A 21,784-nucleotide genomic window follows, 5' to 3' on the forward strand; every position below is an offset into this window, starting at 1 on the left:
GGGTATAGAGGATAAATTGGAGGAATTTTTTTTTCATTTAGATTAAAATATACCATGATCACAAATATACAATATATAAAATATATTGTATAAAATATACATGGCCTGCAGCAAGAGGTCTGTTAGAATAGATTATTCATCAATAATGTGTTATCATCCATATTGTTTCTCTATAGATTCCTCAACTCTCTTGATTACCGCTCCAGGAGCTGGAAAAATTTGATTAATATCATAACAGCTTTCACACCCCCCCTCTCTATCACCTGCGCTCTCTTTTTCACTTGCTCATTTTTCTGATGGACTCAGCTGTTCTGTGGTCAGCCCACAGTGCTCCCAACGCATTGTGATTAATGTTCGTCGTGCTGGAGAAAACACTGCTTTACCAAACAGTCGGTTATATGACTATTAGATTGCAGAAATTCACATAGGTTTCACTTTACTTTCTCTGACCCCAATATGTCTTCAGTAGACTCTGTCACCTCACTGCCTCTGCGTGTTTCTCTTCACTGACACTATACAGAGACTCTCCGAGAACCGCACGCTGTTTCTGCACGTGTCTGCCTCAGGGAAGTTTTCCTGCTTTGAGCTGCTTTTGTTGAATTAAAGGTGTTACGCAAATATAGATATACATCTATAAAGACATATTTTATTTATGAAAGCATATTACTTTTCCCTTTATTAGTTTCACTGGTTATATTCCGTTCCACACTCTGCGCCTCTCTATGGCTCAAATATTTTGCTCTCCTTGAGGAAGCAGTTGTCTCAAAGGATTGTTGAGCACTTGTTGTTTTCAGGAGCTTCTCGAGATGTGTTGGAGGTAAACAGTCATTTGCATCGAACACACTGCATTGCCTATGTGCATATTGTGAGTAATGAGTCCAGCCTTCACTGAAATGATGCTTGAATACGATGACAAGTCGACAGTACAATACCACAAGGCCGACTCCCTTTTGACTCTCAGCCAGTGTTTTCCTATCTCTGACGTCATGTGATTAATGAGGAGGGCCCGCCCCCAGGGTCACAACTGTAGAACCCACACTCTCTTTTACACAGAGACATCACGCGGTGTACCAGGACTGTATGATAAATGATCTTTGTGTTATTATTTGATTTGATTTTTTTTTCTTTTTCTTTTTCACCTTAAAGAATGTTCTGTGTCTTGGTTGTTTTATCAGTGTTAGCAGTTTCATTTTTTTTCTCTTCAACTTTGAACATAGTCAAGTTTTATTCATTTTACTGTGCTGAACACAATCTTACAATTACAATTTACAATTTGGTATTTGGCAGACGCTTTTAGCCAAAGCGACTTACAATAAGTGCATCAGTCAGACTCCTATTACCTCATAAGCAGAAATCACAATAAGACTGAGCGTTAATTTACCCCTTCGTATTGCACCCCTGGAATACTATATACTAATCATTTCAGAACTCTGTCTATGTAGCTCATGTCAAGTGTTCTGGGTTAAGACGTTGAAATGCTATTGAGTTACGGTGGAGTGCTGAGTGTACATTAGCTGATTGGCAGTGAGGATGGACAAGCTTGTCCTCTGTGTGGAGGAGAGAAAGACAGAACTTGTCTGGCCTCTTTTTCTGCATCGATAGCAACATTACGCTGTGTGTTCTGTCCCTCTGTTTATTTGTCAATGAGTTGATGGATTGAAGTGATTTGTTTTCTCTACAGTATGTGCTGGGTTGAGTGAACAGATGATTCCACAGCTTCTCTGGAAACTCATGTTCGCTGACCATTAGAAGTACACTGCCTCGCTATTCAATTCCATTGAGTTCATGTAGGGCAGAAAAAAGAGTTTAGGTAGTTCACTTGATTTACCGGTGCTTGGCATTTTCGGACACTATTTTACTTATTAAAGCAAATGATGATACTAAATCCCCCATGTAACTTCATTAATCTGCCATACTGACTTAAACAGACCCATCACATCCACACCCACCTTTGTTAAATTTTATATCTGCTTTTCTTCTACCTTTTCCAACACATTATTCAAAATGATGATGTCCTTTATTACCCCTTTTTTGAAGGGGCAAATAAAATATAAATATTGTTCCACGGATTCAAGTAAAAATGTTGTCATCAAAGTTATAGGACGAGTGAGAAACAAAATAAGAATTTTTCATGTCATTTCAGGTTTAGATTGCTTTTGGATAGTTACCTACAGACATGAAAAGGCCCCTACAAATGCAGTGGTACTCGGGCCTCTGTACAGCGCGGTGCTGGTTATAGCCTGTCTCTGAGCCGCTGCACCTGAATTCTCTGTTAAACGCTGTGATGTGATGTATTGAGCTTCACCCCTTTTGGTGGAGACTGTGGTAGAGATGTGTGTGTGCTAGGCTGTGAGAAAACCGTGACTGTCAAATGAACTCAGCAGAGAAACTGTATTGATTTCTGTGCTTTTAATTGGTCCATCCCAACCTTCATTTTACATAAAGAAGTCCGTTACATGAGTTCATCATTCTCTCTCTCTCTCTCTCTCTCTCTCTCTCTCTCTCTCTCTCTCTCTCTCTCTCTCTCTCTCTCTCTCTCTCTCACTCATTTGATCTCTCTGTCTTTCTCTTTTTGTTTGTCCCTCTCTCTTTTTCTCTCTTTCCCTCTCACTGTCACCCCGTGTAAGACCTGTAACTATCCATTCTGAATGAAGCTTTCCAGTGATTGTAATTAGCTAGCAGTATGAGAGAGGCTTGGGTGTAACGATCTCATTAGAACTGCAAAAAAAACCCAAAAAACGCATCCCTGGCAATCTATTCATCTCCAATCCAAAGCAGTGATCAATGAAAGAAATTAAACTTTCATTATGAACACTGATGGCTCTGCATTTGAAATCCTTCGTTAGTGGATTCATGTGTAGGGAAGCTTTGATAGCACTGTAGTTATATTACATATTATTATTCCCGGATAATCATTTCTGTCACGGGCTGCCATTTTAATAATAGCTGTGGTGGGCCTGTCACCGTCAGTCATGCCAGTAAGAAGTTAGCCTGAGTTAGCAGGACTGGTTGTATCTCGTGATAACAGTTGTGGAGGTTGATGAGTTGTGATGTAATGCTGGCGTTAGTATCCTCCCACTGCCTCGATTAGGCCAACCCCACACAGTCAAATTATCTTCTTATCGTCACGCTGAAGCAAAAGACTTTAGGTATCAACAAGACTTTCGCTGAAATCCTCTTTTAATCTCATCAGTTAAAATACTGGTATAGTCTTTTCAAACAGCCTGGCAGGAAGTCATAAAAAAAAGCAGTTTGCCTGGTAATTTCTCCCTGTGCTTTTTATTCCCAAGGGTACTGACCATTTGTATAGATTGATTTATAATCTTGACTAGGGGCAGTTATATTTCCACCCAGAATCTTGTGCCTAATGTAATTGAAATAGCTATATATCATTGTAATGGTCGTATTATTCAAATATGAGAGGACCAAGGAGAGATGGAAATCAGTAATGCTTCACAGATTTGGGGAATTTGAAATTCAGAAATGAAGCACATAAACGTACTGTTACATTCGCCTACGTGATCCGGTAGAATAAAGAAACATGAACATGAGTTTATGCACAGTCTATCTCACGCTGAATCTTAGTGATTCATTGGCTGCTTGTAAAGGAGATGTTTGGATTAGGGTGTCACTCGGCTTTTGTGGGTCTGTTTATGTGCTAATGGAGATAGAGGCAGGGTGTTTCACGTACAGGAATTTCACAGGTCATTATTAAACCAAATACCAATGCTAATCCTGCAACACAACTGTACTGATGTGTCACTGTGAATTAATTAGGGTATTTCTCATGCGCTGTTTGTCTCTATATATATTTTTTTTCCCCTTTACTTCCCACACCTTCTTGTTCATAAGCCTTTGTTTAGAGGCTGACTGTGGAGGTGTGTGATGTAAAACTGACATGCTGCTTAGTTCTCTCAGACCTGCCTGCTGTGATCGCCCTGGGCTTTGCTCAACGGCTTTTCAAATGGACCTACGTCTCGCCCCAGGGGGCCTGTGTGTCACACAACTTTCTTTCCTTTTTTCCCCCGTGGGATACGTGTTATTTACTTCCTCTTCTTTCTCTCTCTCTCTCTCTCTCTCTCTCTCTCCCTCTCAGAGGATGGATATGAGCAGTTCCGGGTAGCAGAGAAATCCCATGGGAACTGGATGAAGCTGTATATGGAGGGCAATACGTCTGAAGTGCTGCTGAACATGGGGAAGAAGGTTCTGAAGCAGTACCTGGAGGCTCTGAAGGCCATGAGCTCAGCCCTCAGCAGGCAGCTGGGCAAGTACGACATGTACTCCATGATTGTTGGAATGATCTTCATCATCCAGGTGAGTACATGCAGCCTGATGGCTGAAGCTTTCGGGCCAATAGTTGAGGTAACTCCTGTCAAGCATTGAGCATTAAACCCACAGCATTTTAGGTTGCACAAGTGTTCCCCAAATGGTCTTAAGGATTTCAAGGAGGAGTTTTAAAGTTAAGAAAGCTAACATTTATGGACCTTTGTGGTGCATAGTATCCTTCTGTGGCTGATGCAGCCGGAAACCTATTGAGGTGGTGATGTATTGTCCAGGAACTGAGGGGCACCTCTACGCTGTGTTCACGCTGTGGTGATGTAGGTAAATGCCTCATATAATTTTTTGTACCATCCAGTCGAAAGCATGAGGTGAGTTCTTCTCTCCAGCGAGCTGCATGCTTAAGAGCCAACTGAACCAACAGACTGACCAGTTCCAGCCTTGAGTTGGCTGTAGATAAGACTTAGTTATTTTACACTCACTGTTGATCCTAGGGTTGCCACCTTTGATTTGTGAAGAATCAAAAGTGGGGGGGGGGGGGGGGGGGGGGGTTGAGCCATAGTTACAAATATACTATGTTAACAGTTGTAGGACTCCCTATTGCCTCTCTTATCTATATTTGTCCTGATACAGATGCACTCCCTGACGCAGTTGCACTCACTCCGGACTCCATTGTCTGCTGCTGTCCCTTTCTATATTAAATACTGATTTTTTTTACTTTAATGTGTAAACATATACTGCCTATTTATAATCTACTATAAAATCTAATCAGATGTCCACAGGTATACTCCCTTTAGCAATGAAAAGAGGATTAGATGTATTATAATAGATTATAAACAACTTTTTAACTTAATGAATTAGGGCAACCTAACACTGATATTTCTCACCTCTTTTTCCATGTGTATTTCTCAACCCTTTTTGCTGCCTGCAGAAGTCCCTTCTGTCCCTCAATGAATGCTTTAAACTCCAAACATGATCATTTAAAGTTTAATCTCACTTGAAGTTCTAATCTGACCAACCCCACTGACATCCTGTTCCTTTTGTCTGACCAGACATCCTCTACGTGGCTAAATACACACTCGGCATAGGCATTGCTGACGGGAGCAGACAAAACAAAGGATACCATTTTGAGCAATTTAGTCGTTGCTCTCTCCTCCTTGAAAAAAAATGCCAATTTCTTGTCTGGTGCTTGTTCCTCTGGGATGCTTCCAGATACGTTGTTCAGTACAGTGTAGTCCTGATACAGTTTGTCTTTGTCAGTGCCCAGAGCTAATTTGTTGACCAATCACATGAGTGTATCCCATTACATGGGATACGGCCGAGTTGCAGACAGCTAGCATTAGATATAACTGGATCATCAAAATCAAAGTTAGCCTCTAGGTACAGAACAGCCTTTTCAAAGAAGCTGTCGATCAATGTTGCAAACACCGTTTGTTCTCTTGCACTCCGTTTTCGTAATCCTTGCCTCTTTTGCTTCCATAAATCATTTTCCTACCTGTCTGCATGACGCGAGATTAATTGGCTGCGCAGTCGGCTAATCGCTCAGTGAAAATCCAGTAGAGCAGCACTCTCATTTTCCAACTTCCGAATGGCGCTGTCAAATTCCCGCGTGATGTTGTGCACGAGCAACACGAAATATTCAAACACGGTCGCATTATCCTCATCGCTGCTGTCGGCAGCATCAGCACCACTTCTGCATATAACCTTCCACATGATGTCAGGACAATCCTTCTTTCCCAATGACAAAAAAAACAAAACAAAAAGCACTTGAGGGCAGGTCAACACTTCAAGATCCGCTGAATTACAGGCGATAGAGATAACCAATGGGTCGGTATGTGCCTCAGTATCTCTCTGTACTGTATTGAAGTAAACTTGCAAAACTCTTTCACGGTTTCTGCTTTTTAGGCTAAGCATGAGAATTTGCTGTAGATTTTTAGGACAATGGATTCACCATCATAACCTGTGCAGCGCTGAGAGTTCTGTTTACGTTTTTCAGGGTGTTGTGGATCGAGTACTATTTGAAGTTGCCCTTTATGTTGTGTCGACTGACTTCTTTAAGTTTTTGAAAAACAGAATTATGCTTGCCAAAATGTATAGATGCATTGTCAGCACCATATGCACTAATCTAGCTGACACACAGGCCACTTGTTTCTGTGATATCTACAACCGGTTCGAAGATAGCTCTGCTGGATTCATGGTGGTCCTCATAAAATTCCAATAGCCCATATTTAACGCACTTGTATTTGTAGAAATCGTGGAATGTGTATGGATATAGTTTGGCGTTGCCTGAGTTTGATGCGTCAGAACAGACAGAAAAATATGAGGTATGTTTCAGTTCTGTAGCTAAACCCTCCTGGCTGTAAGGCACTAGGACATTTTTGAACTAAAGCTTGGCTTTTTGTTCTTCTACATGACATTTTTGTGGCAATACTCGAATCATGAAAGATTTCCGCGCTTACTTTAGATAAGTAGCTGTGGCCGTGAAGCGCTCTGTGGCGTACGCTGCTAAGCTCCGCTGTCTTCCTTCGGTGAACCTTTTTTTGTCATAAAAAAAAATGCAGTGGCTAGATTTTTGCATTTCCTTAATACAAAACTCTGGTGTTTCTTTGTTTTTGCATGATTTTCCAGTGCTGTTTTTCTTCACATTTAACTGAAATTTGGCTGGACACAAAACACATGTGATGGAGAACGGGTCTCTTTGGATGGGTCTTACCCATTCAGAAAAGTTTTCTCTTTTCGCCCAGTCTGAGTTGTACGTTGTGAATATTTTTATTTTTTTTTTGACGCTGGGGGCTCGTCCGATTTTGTTTTGTTGTCCTCCTTGTCCTTCTCTCCCCACATTTCGCAAAACTATGAAATTCTAAACTAGCAGTACATTTTCATGAAAAAGCAGGACAATTTGTGTCCTGGGAAAGAATATTAATTTCTCGGGACAGTCGCTCAAAAAGGACAGCAATCCTGGGGAAAATTAGAATGGGTGGCAACCCTAGTCGATCCCTGTACTGGCTGAGCATCTTATTGCAATTTTGAGTTGTATGAAAAAAGTATGAACCACAAAAAAAAAACACCCTTTAGACATGTACATGCATGCAAGTACAGCACAATATTTTGGTGCAGTAAGCAACTAGAAAACTGCCTTGTCAAAGTTAGCAACTAGCTGAAACTTGTATTCACTGCAGTCCTCCAAGTGCCCAGCCAGGGGAGGATACAAGAGGTGTAACAACATCAGTCTTACTTAAGGTCAAGAAATTCCCATCCAGACTTGCATCCAGTCTATTAACAACTGATATATTTGATAGAATATTCTCAAGTTTCGTAGAGTTATTGACGCCTGGTCTCCCAGTTTGTGTTAACTGACTGTGGTCTCCTCTCATTATGAATAATTGATTCACTGTGAGATTAGTCAGTGAGGCAACAGACAGACTTTTCTTCAGACTTTAAGCCACAGGCAACAGGAAAGAGTCTGTATTGTTTGCCACACAGCTAAAACCTCTGCTATGTTTCTGTCACTAACTGTTGTCGCTTTAAAACTTCTGATGAGTTGTACAGAATGGGTGGATGCTGCTGTGGTCTTTTTTCCCTTCATACTTTAATTATCAAATGAGATGTTTTGAGGATATGTTAAAGGTCAGTGTATTAATCAACAGACATTGAGACATTGATTTATTTTTTGCTTTTAGCTGAAGATCTTTTTTTTTTTTTTTTATTTCCTCCAAAGGAACTTCTTTTCTTGTGATGCAACCAATTCCTGTTCTTGTTCTTTTTCTTCTTCTTCTTTTTCTTCTTCTTCTTCTTCTTCTTCTTCTTCTTTTAGAACAAGGCGGCATCATTAAGTAGAGCAAGTCCCAGTGGTTTCTTCTAAACAAAACAATGATGCATATTTTACATGGCTCTTCTTCTGTATTCAACAGTCATAACAAATTCTCTTTTGATCATGTTTTGTCACTGTGATATTGAGCTTTGATTGCTTGATTAATGAGTTGGATCTCCTGATGTGGTAGGAAAAAAGTAAATAAAAATTTAGTTTTAGCTACAGGTAAAATTCCAGATTTAGCAACTGCTCAAATGATCAAGTTTCATTTCAGGTCTCTGTCTTTTATATGCTACACCACTCTTTGAGGAGTTCCTATTGTTTTTTTTATGATAGAGATGCCTCACGTAGTGCCCTTCCCCAAGATAGATGGTGAATGGGGACAAAATCACCTGTGTGAGAGAAATGACGTGAATAATCTGACTCTCATCGGCTCCTTTACCAGAGAACCACTTATCATTTCTCTTTAACACAAGTTTAAGCCGAGGACTTTGGAGTAGTCTCCACAAACATCTCAAAGTCTCCAACCTCCCATTCTGGGTTATTGTCCCCTTCTGGCAAGCAGAGACTGACAGACGAAAGGAGGCGTCGGAATTCTTTTCAAAGTACGCTTTTGATTGTGACTGCTTTGTCGTAGTTCAAAACCAAGGACACTGCGGCGTGTCTCCTATAAGGCTCAGTTCCTGATAGATTTGCTCCACTGAGAGATGAGACTGAGTTTGTGACACGGGCACACGGAGGGAACAAAACGCTCATTTGTATACCTTTCCTCCAGCTTCTCTCTCAGCCTGCAGCCTTCATCCACAGATAAATCAGCACAACGTGGGGGGATTTTTTTCTCATAGCTCCATGAGACTGATAAGTAACGTTTGTAGGTCATGTCCATAAATTCAGATTCACAAATTAGAGTCTGAGAGACGGTGGGTGGCCAGTCGGATGGTGGCAAGTCCTGTGTATAGCTTTGCATGCAGAGAGCAAGTGGCCAAACGTGATGTAATAGAGCGAGAAGGAAATTGCTTTCAGTTTGTGCTGGGATGAGACTCTGCATTCTCTTTATGCACTCTGTATCTGTTTATGAGTGCTCATACAGGTCTGTTGATTAACACGTGCTTTGTTTTTTTTTTGTTTTTTTTGCTGTGCGTGCAGGTGTGTGTGTGTATGACGGACTAGGTACGCAGGTATGCATTTACATGTACAGTACGTCTGAAATGTGTTGGACTTTATTTCTGGATCACTCTGCAGGTGCTGCTACTACTGCTGCTGGCCATGCCGGAGGCTCTGAGCGGGCAGGCGCGCGTGGACCTTCCTGTGGCCTCAGCTCTGCTGTCTCTGCCCTTCTACCTCCTCTGCCTCCTCTTCTCCTCGGTGCACGTGCTCGTGTGCACCTCCGCCGGTGGCTCCTGCTACTTCTGCAGCCTGCCCTGGGCTCTGGTGTTTTCCGCCATTGTCTTCTCCTCGGCGCTGCTGTGCACCCTCGTCGTCATGGCAACCAGGAGGTTGCCCACGGCCAGCAAGTCGCCCGTTAAGGTAAGCGGAGCAAAAGCAGGGCTGGGTAAAGTGAACAGATTGCACACAGGCATTCAGATGTCTCTCAGTGTCACTCGTTTCTGTCATTACCTTGTTCTATTCCAGTTTCTCCATTTGGATAACATGTCATATCCTCTTTCCTCGAAACGACCTACCTTTTTTTTTTTTTTTTTCTGACCCCAAGTGTTAAGCATTAAATTGTATGGTAATCTCGTGAAACTACCCCCCTCACACAGAGGAATTTGTAAAAGGATGCTAATTAGTCATCAGAGATTAAAGCAATGTTAAATCTGTTCCTTCATGACTAGACGGGGAGTGATCTTTGGTCAGTCCTTATAACACCTACAACAGCAGAGTGACAGATAGGCCTATAATTGGCTGACCTTTTAGTCTGGGAATCAAGTGTAGTACCTCACCATCTCGCAGCGGTGTCACGTCCATAAAACAAGATTGTTTCACCCAAGTTACAAATGAAGACATAAGCTTCGCAACCAAGCTGCTCTACCGAACGCGAAAATGTCCTCAGCATTAAAGAGATCTCTCACATCTACGGTTCTAATAAAACTGACATTTTCCCTTTGTGCGCTATGTAGAAAAAGACCAGGGAAATGACTTGAACCTTTTCAAACCATAGAAACAAAGGGAGAATTTTAAAGGGGTGGGAGAGGGACTTTGTCTCTTTGGTGAGCTAATGAGGGGAGAAGTGGCTAGCTCCCTAATTACGGCTCCTGAGTGGAAGGGTGACCTCTCTCTTTTTCTCTCTGCGGTGAAACAGACTAAAAGTGCTGACACTAAAAAGTGAGAACAAACAGGAGTGAGAATCATGAGGCAAGATAAGTGAAAGTGCTGCGGGGGGTGTGTGTGTGGTTGTGGGTGTGTGTGTGTGTGTGTGTGTGTGTGTGGGGTGGGGGGGGGGGGGGGGGGGGGGCAGGGGGTGGGTGGGGGTGGGTGGGGGAGCAGTCTGTCTAAATGGCGCAACACAACTCTGGAGCATAGTATTAGCATTCTTACATTATGCAGGATCATAACATACAAACTACCGTCTTATGTACACCCAGCACCCGAAAATTATTTGAAGGCTGGGTATTACGGCCCTGTCCTATATTGTTCTATATGTTCTGTATTTCGTATTATTCCAGCGAGTCAGATTTATGTTTTTCTTCGCTTCCTTTTGATTGGAAGACTAACACAAGGATTAAACAAACAAAATATTTGTTCAATTTAAAGTTAATAACCCCTCCCTCTGTGATCTTTCAGTTGTGTGTTAATCATGAGTGAACTTATAATGAGCAGTGACTCTGTGTTAAATGCCACCTGATGTATTTGTGCCGTTGTGTACATCATTAATTAGCATGCTCATTAATTTGTGCACTCAATCATATTCTCATAATGGTGTTGTGATTATTATGTTAATTCAGCTATGACATAATCTGCATCATACAATAATCCAGGCTGCCTTTAAAAGAGTGCACATACACACTCACACACACACACACACACACACACACATACACATGCAGAGCCCACAAAAAAAAAAAAAACGTTGCCACTTAATCCACGGTGTCCGCTAAAGAATTAATGAGCATGATTTACATTTTCTCATTTTTTGTTCATGCTCTGTCGATTGTAGGTGACTTTTGTCACTATTTAAACAAAGCCCTAATGGGTTAAAGCACTGACTCCAATTACCACATGCCAGGACCGGTAATGTAGCAGAGGTTGATTTTCCAGATGAGCTTTGACAGGTCTGCCCCGTCTGTTTTTGTCTGGTCGCGTACTGAAAACTGAAACATAGCACACGGTTGTTTGCTTGACTTATGGTGTCTCTTGGCCTTGGTTTTGCTGAAACACATCCAGCCAGTTGAAGAGTGGTAAGATAAGACGAGGAAGAAGAACAGTGAGTCATCTACTCCTCACAGTAGTAAACACAAGATATCTCCAGCAGGGTATCTCTCATTGAATTAGCATATAAATGGCAAGTGTGTTCCCTTTTACTTCGTCCTGCCACAGACTTATTCCTACAACAGGGAATCAACAAAAACAAACTCCTTTGAATCCGAATGAGGGAAAAAGAAAAAAAAAAAGAGTTGATGCATTCCAAGCAATTCCAACCAAATACTTCAGGGATCCAAATATTCCCAAAGCGAGGGCTTTAGAGGAGTTTCTCTCACAGACTGTGTTTACACAAACATCAGTGTTGGTTACACAATTCATTTTCCCCTCGGCTGAGTTCTGCCGTGCATCTCTCCAGTTGATGGATGGCAATCGCCCACCACACACACACACACACACACACACACACACACACAGAGGCCTTGTCACCCAAGAGAAGTGACTGGACGGCATAGGCCCTGTTTACACCTTGTAGTAAGATCCGATTTTGGTGATCCGATCAGAAGTGGACAGCTCAAACGTACAGGTATAAACGCATCCAATGCGCATTGAGGTTGCACTGAGATCCGATCACCCAGACCACATTCGGAGGTGGGACAAGTGTCATGGTTGCATACGGTCACATTCATCACCTGAAGGAACGGGTATTCTGCAATGACCACCAAGGGACTAATTAGCGAATCAGCATGTATGACTACGTAGATGTGTACCGTTTTGTTGCTTCTCAGGAAGAAGTAGAAAAGTGAAAAAGAGAATAGTGATGTCAGCATTCTGTACGGATGAAATCGAGGAAACTTTTCTCTCTTTCCCTTTCTCTCTCTCTCTTTGTCTGTCTGTCTGTCTCTCTGTCTCTCTCTTTTAGCATGTTTCCTACCTGAGAGTTTACATCAGAGTGCTCGTGGACATGGCCATGTCATGTGGACATGACCCTGGGTCAGCCCTGATGGCTGTAGAGGCTTAGAGAGATCAGAGCGTGTCTCTGTCTGCCTGCCTGTTAGCGCTCACCTTGAGCCCCGAGTCAATACAGACTCTGACTCACTGTGCCTAGGCAATTACACACAACAAGCTTCTGAGTCCACACGAAGACTGCATTCCATCTCAGTACTGCAAACATGTCTACTGTTTGTTACCGTGATAGCTCCTGGCTGCAGGAAGAGCTTCCCACAAACAAATCAAAAAGCTCCTTTTTGCAGCCATTTCTGGCTTGTCTCTGTATTTATTAATATGCAGAACCGGTTTGTACGCTGTAAGTGGTACATTTCGTGTTTTAGGTCATAAACTTTGTGATTTTTTTTTTGTTGTTGTTTTTGCCCTCTCCAGAAGCTTTTTTGCTTCCTCTGTTTTTTTTGTTTTTTTTTACACCTTTTTCATCTGTCACTCTTTTCTTCCTCTCACCTGTCGCAGCAGTGTCTCCATGCTCCATGTCTCTTTCTTTGTTGGAGGAGTCTGATTGATTTCTTTTTTTGAATAGTGCAAAATCAAATATGTATCAGAGACTTCTTTCAGTGTAGAATAAAGATGATCAAATTACCTGCCGTTTTTCTTCTGATGACAGCCTCTCTCTCTCTCTCTCTCTCTCTCTCTCTCTCTCTCTGTCTCTGTCTCTGTCTCTGTCTCTCTCTCTCTCTCTCTCTATTCGGCAGACTTCAGGCTCTGACTGGGCCTTGTCTGAGCTGGATGCACTGCTGCTGATAGGAACTGTGGGCCACACTCTAAGTCTGGGGGCAAGCAGCTTTGTGGAGGAGGAGCACCAAACCTGGTACTTCCTTCTCAACACCCTCTGCCTGGCAGTCTTTCAGGATGTCTGCCGTAAGTACTTCAGAGAGAAGAGAAGCGGAAACTACGGGGCTGACGACAGCCCCCTGCTTCCTTCTAATAAGGGGAAAGAGGAATCCTCTTCTCAGGAGACCTCTTTGTTCTCCCCCGTGGCTGAGTTGGGGGTTAGCGCAGGCTCAGAGAAGTGGCTAGCGCTGGCGACTCCTCTCCTCACCTTGGCCTGCTGTCGTCTCCTGCGCTCCCTGAACCAGACAGGCGTGCAGTGGGCGCATCTACCAGACCTAGGACACTGGCTTAACAGGTGAGAGCAAGGGCTGGACTGAGGTTTTACTTTGTTTTTTAGGGTTTTTTTTTTTTTGTGGTTTTTTTGGCTGATGGGCTGAGCAGGTAAGAAGAGTATACAGTTCCAGATTGGTTCTTTGTTTCACGGTAACTGTTTTCTTGCAGTACCAGCCTAGAAAGTGACAGCATGAGGAGTCACAGGGGGGGATGATAGCTGAGTTGGATTGCTTTTAGGTTGACCTGTTTTTTGTCTGTTTGAATTAAGGTTTGGCTCGCTGTATTGTGGAGTGAAGGGTAAGTGCAAAGAACAGCTAGGAAACGCTCAGTGAGGTTTTTAATAATTAATAAAGCTTAAGGAGTATTCCATAAAAAAAAAAAATGTAATAGGCACTGATCTGAGATCAGCAGAGAGAAGAAATGAGAGCAGAGCTTTTAAGCAGCGGAGATAAGACACCTGAAATGACTCAGCAGCCAGAACATGACCCCTGACCTTATTTGACACTCTCCTTAATCCTTGCCTTCTGAAAAATTACATTTGTATTCATTTCACTCATTCAATTAATATCAAAGGAAACTTATCAAAGCCCAATTACAGCATGTTGTGTCCAGATTAGCAAGCATACTGTGACTTAGTTGGGAGTTCGAGATTTCTTACTCGAGGAAGCGGAATATTCGCTCATCCCCAGCAACAGTTATCTACAGAGTATCTGTGTGCTCCCTGCAGGTAGTCTTTTGTAGTTTGTTTCAGGGTCAAGAGCCTCTTTCCCTTTGGAGACTTAAACACATGCTCATGGTGTTATCAGCTCTGGCTCCCTAGAGCCGGTGCTGGCTCTCTGAGCACAGAGCTCTGTTGCGTTCCATTAAAACTCAACCCAGAGTAGCTAAATTGGCTGAGCCACACTCGTTCCCTGGGCTTTAAACGCTCCCGTAAACCATACCCTCTCTCACCGTCAGTACAGAGCAAAGCTAATTGAAGCCCACAGAAGCTTTGAAGGTTCAGAGGAGGTCCATCTCACAAAATCAAAACTTGAAATGCGACGGTTTATCCTATCATGCTCCTAAAACCTTCTGATGGCAGAGATAAGAGAGTTTTATTGGAGAACTATTAGTTGGCAGAATAACACAGAATAACGATTGGATAGTGCAAATTTAATTTTTCATTTATTTTTGGACCAAGTCGATAAATACATACCGAACAAGCTGTAATTATGTATGTGCCCGTGTGCATTGTAACATTTTCTACCGAGCCTCCAGAACAGGGCGTTAAATTTGATCAATCCCAGGAATTTTCTTCAGCCAAAATAGTTTAAAAATAGATTCAACAAAATGACACTGTCTTATACGGTGGCATGACTTCCTGTCTACGGGAGCCATCAACACCCGAATTCAAATATAACAAATACGCCAACTCTGACACTTTTAACCTCCTGACTTCTCTGTTTGCACATCCGCAAACAGTGAATGAAATGACTGAGTCTGTGAACGTCGTGCTGTACTGCAAGCTGCTTTTAAAGCATTGAGTCTTTGTGGTTTGTGGTGCTGTGTAAATTTAGGCTATGCACCATTATATGCTAAATGAAGTCTACCTTAAAGCCTTGTCTGCCCTTGTATGCGGACTGATCCGTTCACTTCCACGGTCCGGAAGGAGCCTTCCCCGTGAGCAGCGCTAGAACTGCTGAACACAAACTGGCAGATGGCTTGGCCAAGTACAGTGTTAATCTCAGCCAGACTTTGGTCCACCTCATTAGCTATGCCCCGGCCAGCATGCAAATAAAAACTCACCTAATTGCAAAATCTCAAGTGTGAGGGAAGAATTGCCAAGGCTGGCACACGTACTGAGTTTGTTCATTTGGCGGTGAGATCTGGGTCTCCTTTAAGAAAAAAAAATGTTTCTGTGACATTAAAAGTGTTTATAATGTCTTTATCATATAGACGATTTTGTAAGAACGGTTTCAACCTCCCACACTGTGTAAAATAATGCACAGAGCGCCATCTGAATTGTAAGGATTTAATTCATACACTCTCTCATGACTTCCTGGACCCAACTGACTTGCCCAACAGTAATTAATCTCCTGTGTTTGCACTGAGGACATTGTGAGTCAGTAGGGCTTTTCGGATCAATAGGATACCTCCTTACCAATTTCTGGGTGCAGCCCCACTGCAACTAAAAAGACGTTTGATGCCAAACGTAAAAAGCTTCGCCCTCGTTCACCTCAGTGGACCGCCGCCAGAACAGATAAATAACTCTTATTGTAGCTCTGAAAAAACTGGACTTTTCTCTACAGAAAAGACAGACACGTGCCAGAAGTTTCAGAGGAGGTTTGTTGAGGTCAGGAGAAAAATGAGGAATATTCTGGCACTTTCTATAGTGTCTGGAAAGCCTAAGTGAAAGCTCTTTCTCATTACATGCATGGACTTTACGATTGAGAGCTTTGGTAATGAGCACCCAAGAGTCAGCCCGGTTCCACAAAGCTCCCGTGCAGCCAGATCTACATTGTAAGTGGAAATGAATGCGGCCTCTCATTGTGTGGATAATTGAAATATTGAAATGTGCTGAAAATTAGCAGTTAGATATTCAGCGTGCCATTGTTACAGTCAGCGCGGACACGTTCATTCTTAAAAAACACACCGGCTCGGGGAAAAAAAAAAAAAAAAAAAAAAGAAGAACTCATGTCCTGTCTGATTGGCTCTTTATCTCTTTTCATCTCTTCATTTGTCTGTCTAGTTTTGTTCTTTTCGCTCCTCTGTTTTGGCTGTGTGAGCTTCCTGTTCTTGGAGTTTTGGAAATATTAATGTTTTATTACCCAGCTGAAGACTGCCGTTGGGAGGAGTCACTGTTTTCTTTGACGGTCTTTTTGTTTTGTTTTTTGTCTTGCTTTGTTTCTTTGTGAATAAATTTGTTATGACAGCAAACGGACCAAAACTTCTTAATAGCAATTTATTTTAAGGCTTTAGACTTTTGGAGATTTAGCATTTCATTTTTTCCTTGGTTTGGTTTTGTAAACATGACAAGCATGTTGCATACTGGAGGCAATGTTCCAAGGTTAACTTATGTATGCTGTGATAGAATATGTTGCAGTGGTTTTAAATTAGGGACCCCTCAGTTTCTTATTATAAGGTAGAGGTGAAAACCAGGACAGTTTCCCCCAAGGCCCAGAATCCGTTGAACTACTGCATTTCCCGTAAAGCTCCCAGTTACGTGACATTAGCATTGTTTAAAGAGATCTCTGTCATTTAATGTAAACTGAATGCATGAGGTGTTCTTCTTGGATGTGTCCCCACCAGCAGGTTGACATAAATCGAGGCGATATTTGCAGAAATAAATGAACGGCATAGGAGGTGATACGTGACACTAAATACAAATAGAAATTTTGATTGTTTTTTTTTGTTTGTTTGTTTTCTAGTTCTTTCAAAAGCTAATGACGAATCATGACTGAGTTGCCTTGAGTTATGAAACACAGGAGGTGTCAGATATTTCTCAAAGAATCTGTGATCAGAAAATATATGTGTATAATTCAGATATATATTACCTTAACTGTAAAATAACACAAGGTGTCATGGTGCTTTCCATTACGCTTAGCATCGCTCATATTTCAGAATTAATTCTGTGGTTTTAATGCACACTTTGTCCCTATCTAGCTTGGTCTCTATAAAGAAAATAATAAATAAATAAAAGCAAAGTGCATATTGAAGACACTGAAAGACATTAGTCATTTTCTTCACAGTTTCAGGTTGCATTTTCCCCAATGCCTTTTAAGAGCTGTGATTCAGTGCCTTTTAGGAAGTCCTCACAATGAGAGATAACTAGTCCTAATAGCCTATTTCATCCGAACAGTCAGTCTCACCAGAGAACAGTTTGTCTTTCAAGGCTCACGCTGCATACTTTGGAGAAGTTTGAATGATTGGACACACACACACACTTACAAACACTCACAAACACACACACGCACATATAGACGCACCTCGCACCAGACTAGAACTCTTCATTGACCCCTATCAACATTCCTGACACTTGCTCACAGAGAAGTGAATGGGAGGAAAGAGGAGGTGTCAGGGTCAGGGTATGAACATTTCTTTTCCCTCTGCTTCATCAGTCTTTTTTTTCTCCCCCATACCAATCTGTAACCAGGGCTGGCTTTCTCTCTCCCCCTCACTCTCTCTCTATCTGTCTGTCTCTCTCTCTCTCACCCCATCTCTCCCTCTCCTTTCAGTGGGTAGTGAACTGAAGGTGGTTATTCGGCATGCAGATGCCCACCTACCTGGTCCCACACACACACACACACACCCATGTCATTTGCCCTCCTCCTCGCTCTTGATTAGCTCAGATTAGGGGTGTATCCCAGTAGCATGGTGAATACTAACATACTCTCTCTCTCTCTCTCTCTCTCTCTCTCTCTCTCTCTTTTTTTCCTCCCCCTATCCTCCTGTTCTGATAAGAAGTTTGTCATATTTAACCTCAGTAGAATGAACTCAAGAATTTGCAATGGAATGATTTCTATTTGCTTGTAATTCTGCTGTGATAAACTTTAGGTCATGTGACATAAAGAGTAATTAATGTTACTGCACCTTGCCTCAAGGGACAACAGCATGTTTCCACTCTATAACACCGAGAAGTTATTTTTATCTTTTTTTGTTGAATGTTTTGCCCAAGTCATCTCAAACATTTTTTTCTGATGTATTGTTGTTACCATGGTAATGAAACTCCTTATTTACATGTCACATGAAGTGTGCTTTGTGTTTGATCATCCAAGTTGTGTGTGTGCTCATTAGTTCTCACAGAATTGTATCTCTTTCTTTTTCTCCTGCAGTGCCGAACACAAAGTGGTGTTGTCTTTGCTGTCAGTGGTCGCCTTAATCCTCATCTTCATCCTGGTCCAGCGTCACTGCTCCCTGGTGTCTAAGATCGCGCTGGCCCTTGGCCTCCTGGGAGTGTACAGTTACCGGGCAGCTGTTGGAAATGTCCTGTTCCCATGGCAGCACAGTGGACGCGCAGTGTCAAAGTAAGTTTTCTGCAATAACAACATTCTGCACTTCTATTAATGGAAACCTTAGCTGGAACGGATATTTTTAACTAAGAGAAAACGCAGCTGAGACTCTTCACATTCTTTTACAATTCACCTGGAACACATTTTTTTACTTATTAGGATACATCCTCTCATCCATCCTATCTATGAATTAAATTCTCTTTTTGTCACTTAATGTCATTATTAATACACGCCTTAATGATGAGAGCGTGTGATGCAAGAGTTTTTGGGTGGACTGAAGAAGGCATTTGGATTGCTACTCAACTGTTAAATGAAGTAGCGCCACAATAGTATGGTAACTGAAGGGAGAAGTGCCTTTGATTAGAGCATGATTAGAAATCATTGGACTCTGTCATTAGCCACTGCCCTCTGTGGGAATCAGAGTGAGTAATAGTTCAATCAGCCAGTCTAGTGCTTTGTTTTCCCCCGGTTTTTATATCTAATTGCATCGAGCAGCTCCTCCACTGTGTTGTGTTTCTCAAATAGGGACCTCTCCCCTGACATAGCGTAGGCAGGCGAGAACCACACAGCCACACAGTGAGAGAATAATGAGCAGACAGGTGCGCAGAGCCCTACCCTCTTTGTAGCGTACCGTTACCCCTCCGACACACACAACTCTTTGCCGTGACAAAACAACTCTCTCCCGGCCGCTTCCCCTTGACATTTTCTCTCACCTAATTAAAACTTTGACCCCTCGCCCTTCCCGCCGAGCCACCGGTGGAATGCCAGCGCGGGCCCAAAAGAGAGGCAGGCCGGGGCGAAAACTCTTCCGTGTAATTGACAATGCCACCCGTGCGCCCAGCGCCAAGCTTTGACTCATTAATCACTACAGGACGTTGTTTATACCGCCCAGGCAACCTTTGGCATTTCTATTAAGTTGATGCTCTTTGCCTAGCACCCAACGCAGTCAGTCATTTTTGATTCAGCTCAGGGAGCGTACAGTGAACGAGCCAACCCGCTCTCTGTTGGCCTTATCGGTCGGAGCAGGAGTCTCTCCTCTGCGTGAGGCCTTTTTAACAACGGTTTATTCAAAAGTTAAGAATAAATATCACATCAAACTTTGTGCTTTACCCGCCGCTACTCCTAGACTATCAATATTCAAAGGGTAGACTCTGATTTTTAATACAATCCCTTTTCGGTAGTTATGAGTCATCACAGAGGGTCTCATTTGCAAGAATATCATAGCATGATAATATGAATTCTATTAGTATCATCATTTTCTTCATTACTGAATTCCAGAGTCTTAACACATTCCAAGGACTATCGTGACTACGTTTTTAGTTCTTCCGCTGTCCCTCTGGGGAAAGGCTAAGAAAGGGCAGTCTTGAAAGATGCGTTGACATGGCTTCTCACATGCGCGTCCCCTTTGCTCTCTATACGTACCAAGATAGAAAAGTAAAGAACATACCTGCTGTAGCGAAAAAACCCCCTCAGCGAAAGAAAGACCAAGGAAAGATTTTATGTCAGACAGTGTGGTTTATGTCTGTCTTGCTGTTAGTCTGTGATTGATTTCTGCCTGTCAAGGCTACATAAAACACCAAAAGCCAGCATTTAAGGAGGACTACCATCATTTTAACCCTATTTAGTGACAGAGAGTTGAACAGAGAATGCGAACCCTTCCCCTCGTTTTCTTTAATTATTACATGTACCCCATGTCTTCCCAGTCTGAATGGCAGGGAACTGGTCACTATGTTTAATATATTACCTTTTATTGTGTACTTATTCTAAACTGTTTTTTTTTATTTTTTTATTTATTTTTTTATTCTTGACCAGTCCTGACTTTTGGAAAACTGTTAGTTTGTCATTACGATCATTAAAGTCAGGTTAAGGTCGTTGACTACTTTATTTTGAGTTCAGGTAATTCAGTGATCTTGATAAAATAACACGGTGTAAACGAGTATGTATAGACTTAAGATGTCTAAATTTGTATTCATGTAAACAGAATTTATTAATAAAATTCTTAATTTAACATGCGCAAAAAAACAACTTGATCTTCACTTCACTGATTCTGAATGCCCTCATTCCAAATAATCAAAAACAGTGGCATGGAAAACAAGTCTGTGATATGACACACAGTAATTATAGATTAGATTCGGTTGGATTACAGCATTCTGTTTGTGTTATGACAAACTATTTTGCTGGTGGTCCCTGAGCACAATATGACACATCTATTTTAGGCACATTGCTGTTTGTTTTACCCCCAGCTGTGATAGTAGCAGTTTCCTTCTTTCAAAGAGGTTTTTTCTTTTAAACTCTTCTTGACTTTCAAAGTTTGGATGTACAGTGACCAAAGGATTGTTTTAGATAACTTTAAAGTCAGTTCGAGCTACATTACAATGCAAATTTAATTCCGTTCAGGTCCTTTGATCTCTCATCTGTCCTCATTGACAACAGGGTTTTAGAGTTTAGAATGTCTGAACCCACTTTCATCATCTGTCATGATGAGTTAAGGAGAAATTTTGTTTTCTAAAGATAATCTATCGCTAATGTTACAACGTTTCCCTGTCATATGTCAGTGTTTTACAATGTGTTGCCACGAGTGGTTTTGGGACCTAAAAAATGGCCGTTTATCTTCCCCAGAATGCCCTGTTGGGCTTCTCTGTATCAGTCAAATGCCAGTGACGGTGATAACAAGTGTATTGTCCGTAAACTCCATGAGAGTAATGCTAAACTGCGTCTACCCATAGCACAGTCTCTCAGATTGCTCAGTTTCTTTACTCAGGTGAAAGCACGCAGAGTCATGTTCTTAAATATTTGTCTGTGCCGAATGGCGAAATGAATAGTGAAATGTAAACGGAGGTTGTTGAGCTTTTGCATCCTTTTTATGTGACTCGATGCAGGATTAAAGCAGCTGCATTCATAACATCTGAGCACGGTAATTAGAGAGAGCCTCATACACCTGCGTCGGGAGAATTGCACCAAAAAACTCTTTTATTTTCAGCTTGATTAATGTGGACATGTTTGTTGGGCTGACACCTCATTTGTGAGCATTTATGCATGCAGATCTCACGAAAAGATGGAAATGAATTCAAGTTTTTATCAGAACACACACACTAGCACTCGCATAAACTTGCACACCCCATGTTAAGGGGGAGGATAAATCAAGTTTTTTTTTTTTTTTTTGAAAATGCTTTTTTACTTTCAATACATTAACACAAAGGCACAAAGTCTCTATTCACAAGTATGACCAGGG

General features: G+C 41.9%; 1 protein-coding gene across 2 annotated transcripts in view; it reads left to right on the forward strand.

Moving 5' to 3' along the window:
- Positions 1–21,784, forward strand: part of pigg (phosphatidylinositol glycan anchor biosynthesis class G (EMM blood group)) — a 55,900-nt gene that overhangs the window by 23,829 nt on the left and 10,287 nt on the right. The window contains exons 7-10 of one of the 2 annotated variants that reach the window (XM_030766393.1): positions 4,097–4,314; positions 9,332–9,616; positions 13,153–13,586; positions 18,376–18,567. In XM_030766393.1, coding sequence (XP_030622253.1) covers positions 4,097–4,314; positions 9,332–9,616; positions 13,153–13,586; positions 18,376–18,567 — 1,129 coding nt within the window. The remainder of the gene's footprint in view (positions 1–4,096; positions 4,315–9,331; positions 9,617–13,152; positions 13,587–18,375; positions 18,568–21,784) is intronic. The other variant, XM_030766394.1, reaches the window with a different exon arrangement.

This window comes from Chanos chanos, chromosome 2 (genome assembly GCF_902362185.1).
Source record: "Chanos chanos chromosome 2, fChaCha1.1, whole genome shotgun sequence".
NCBI lineage: Eukaryota > Metazoa > Chordata > Actinopteri > Gonorynchiformes > Chanidae > Chanos > Chanos chanos.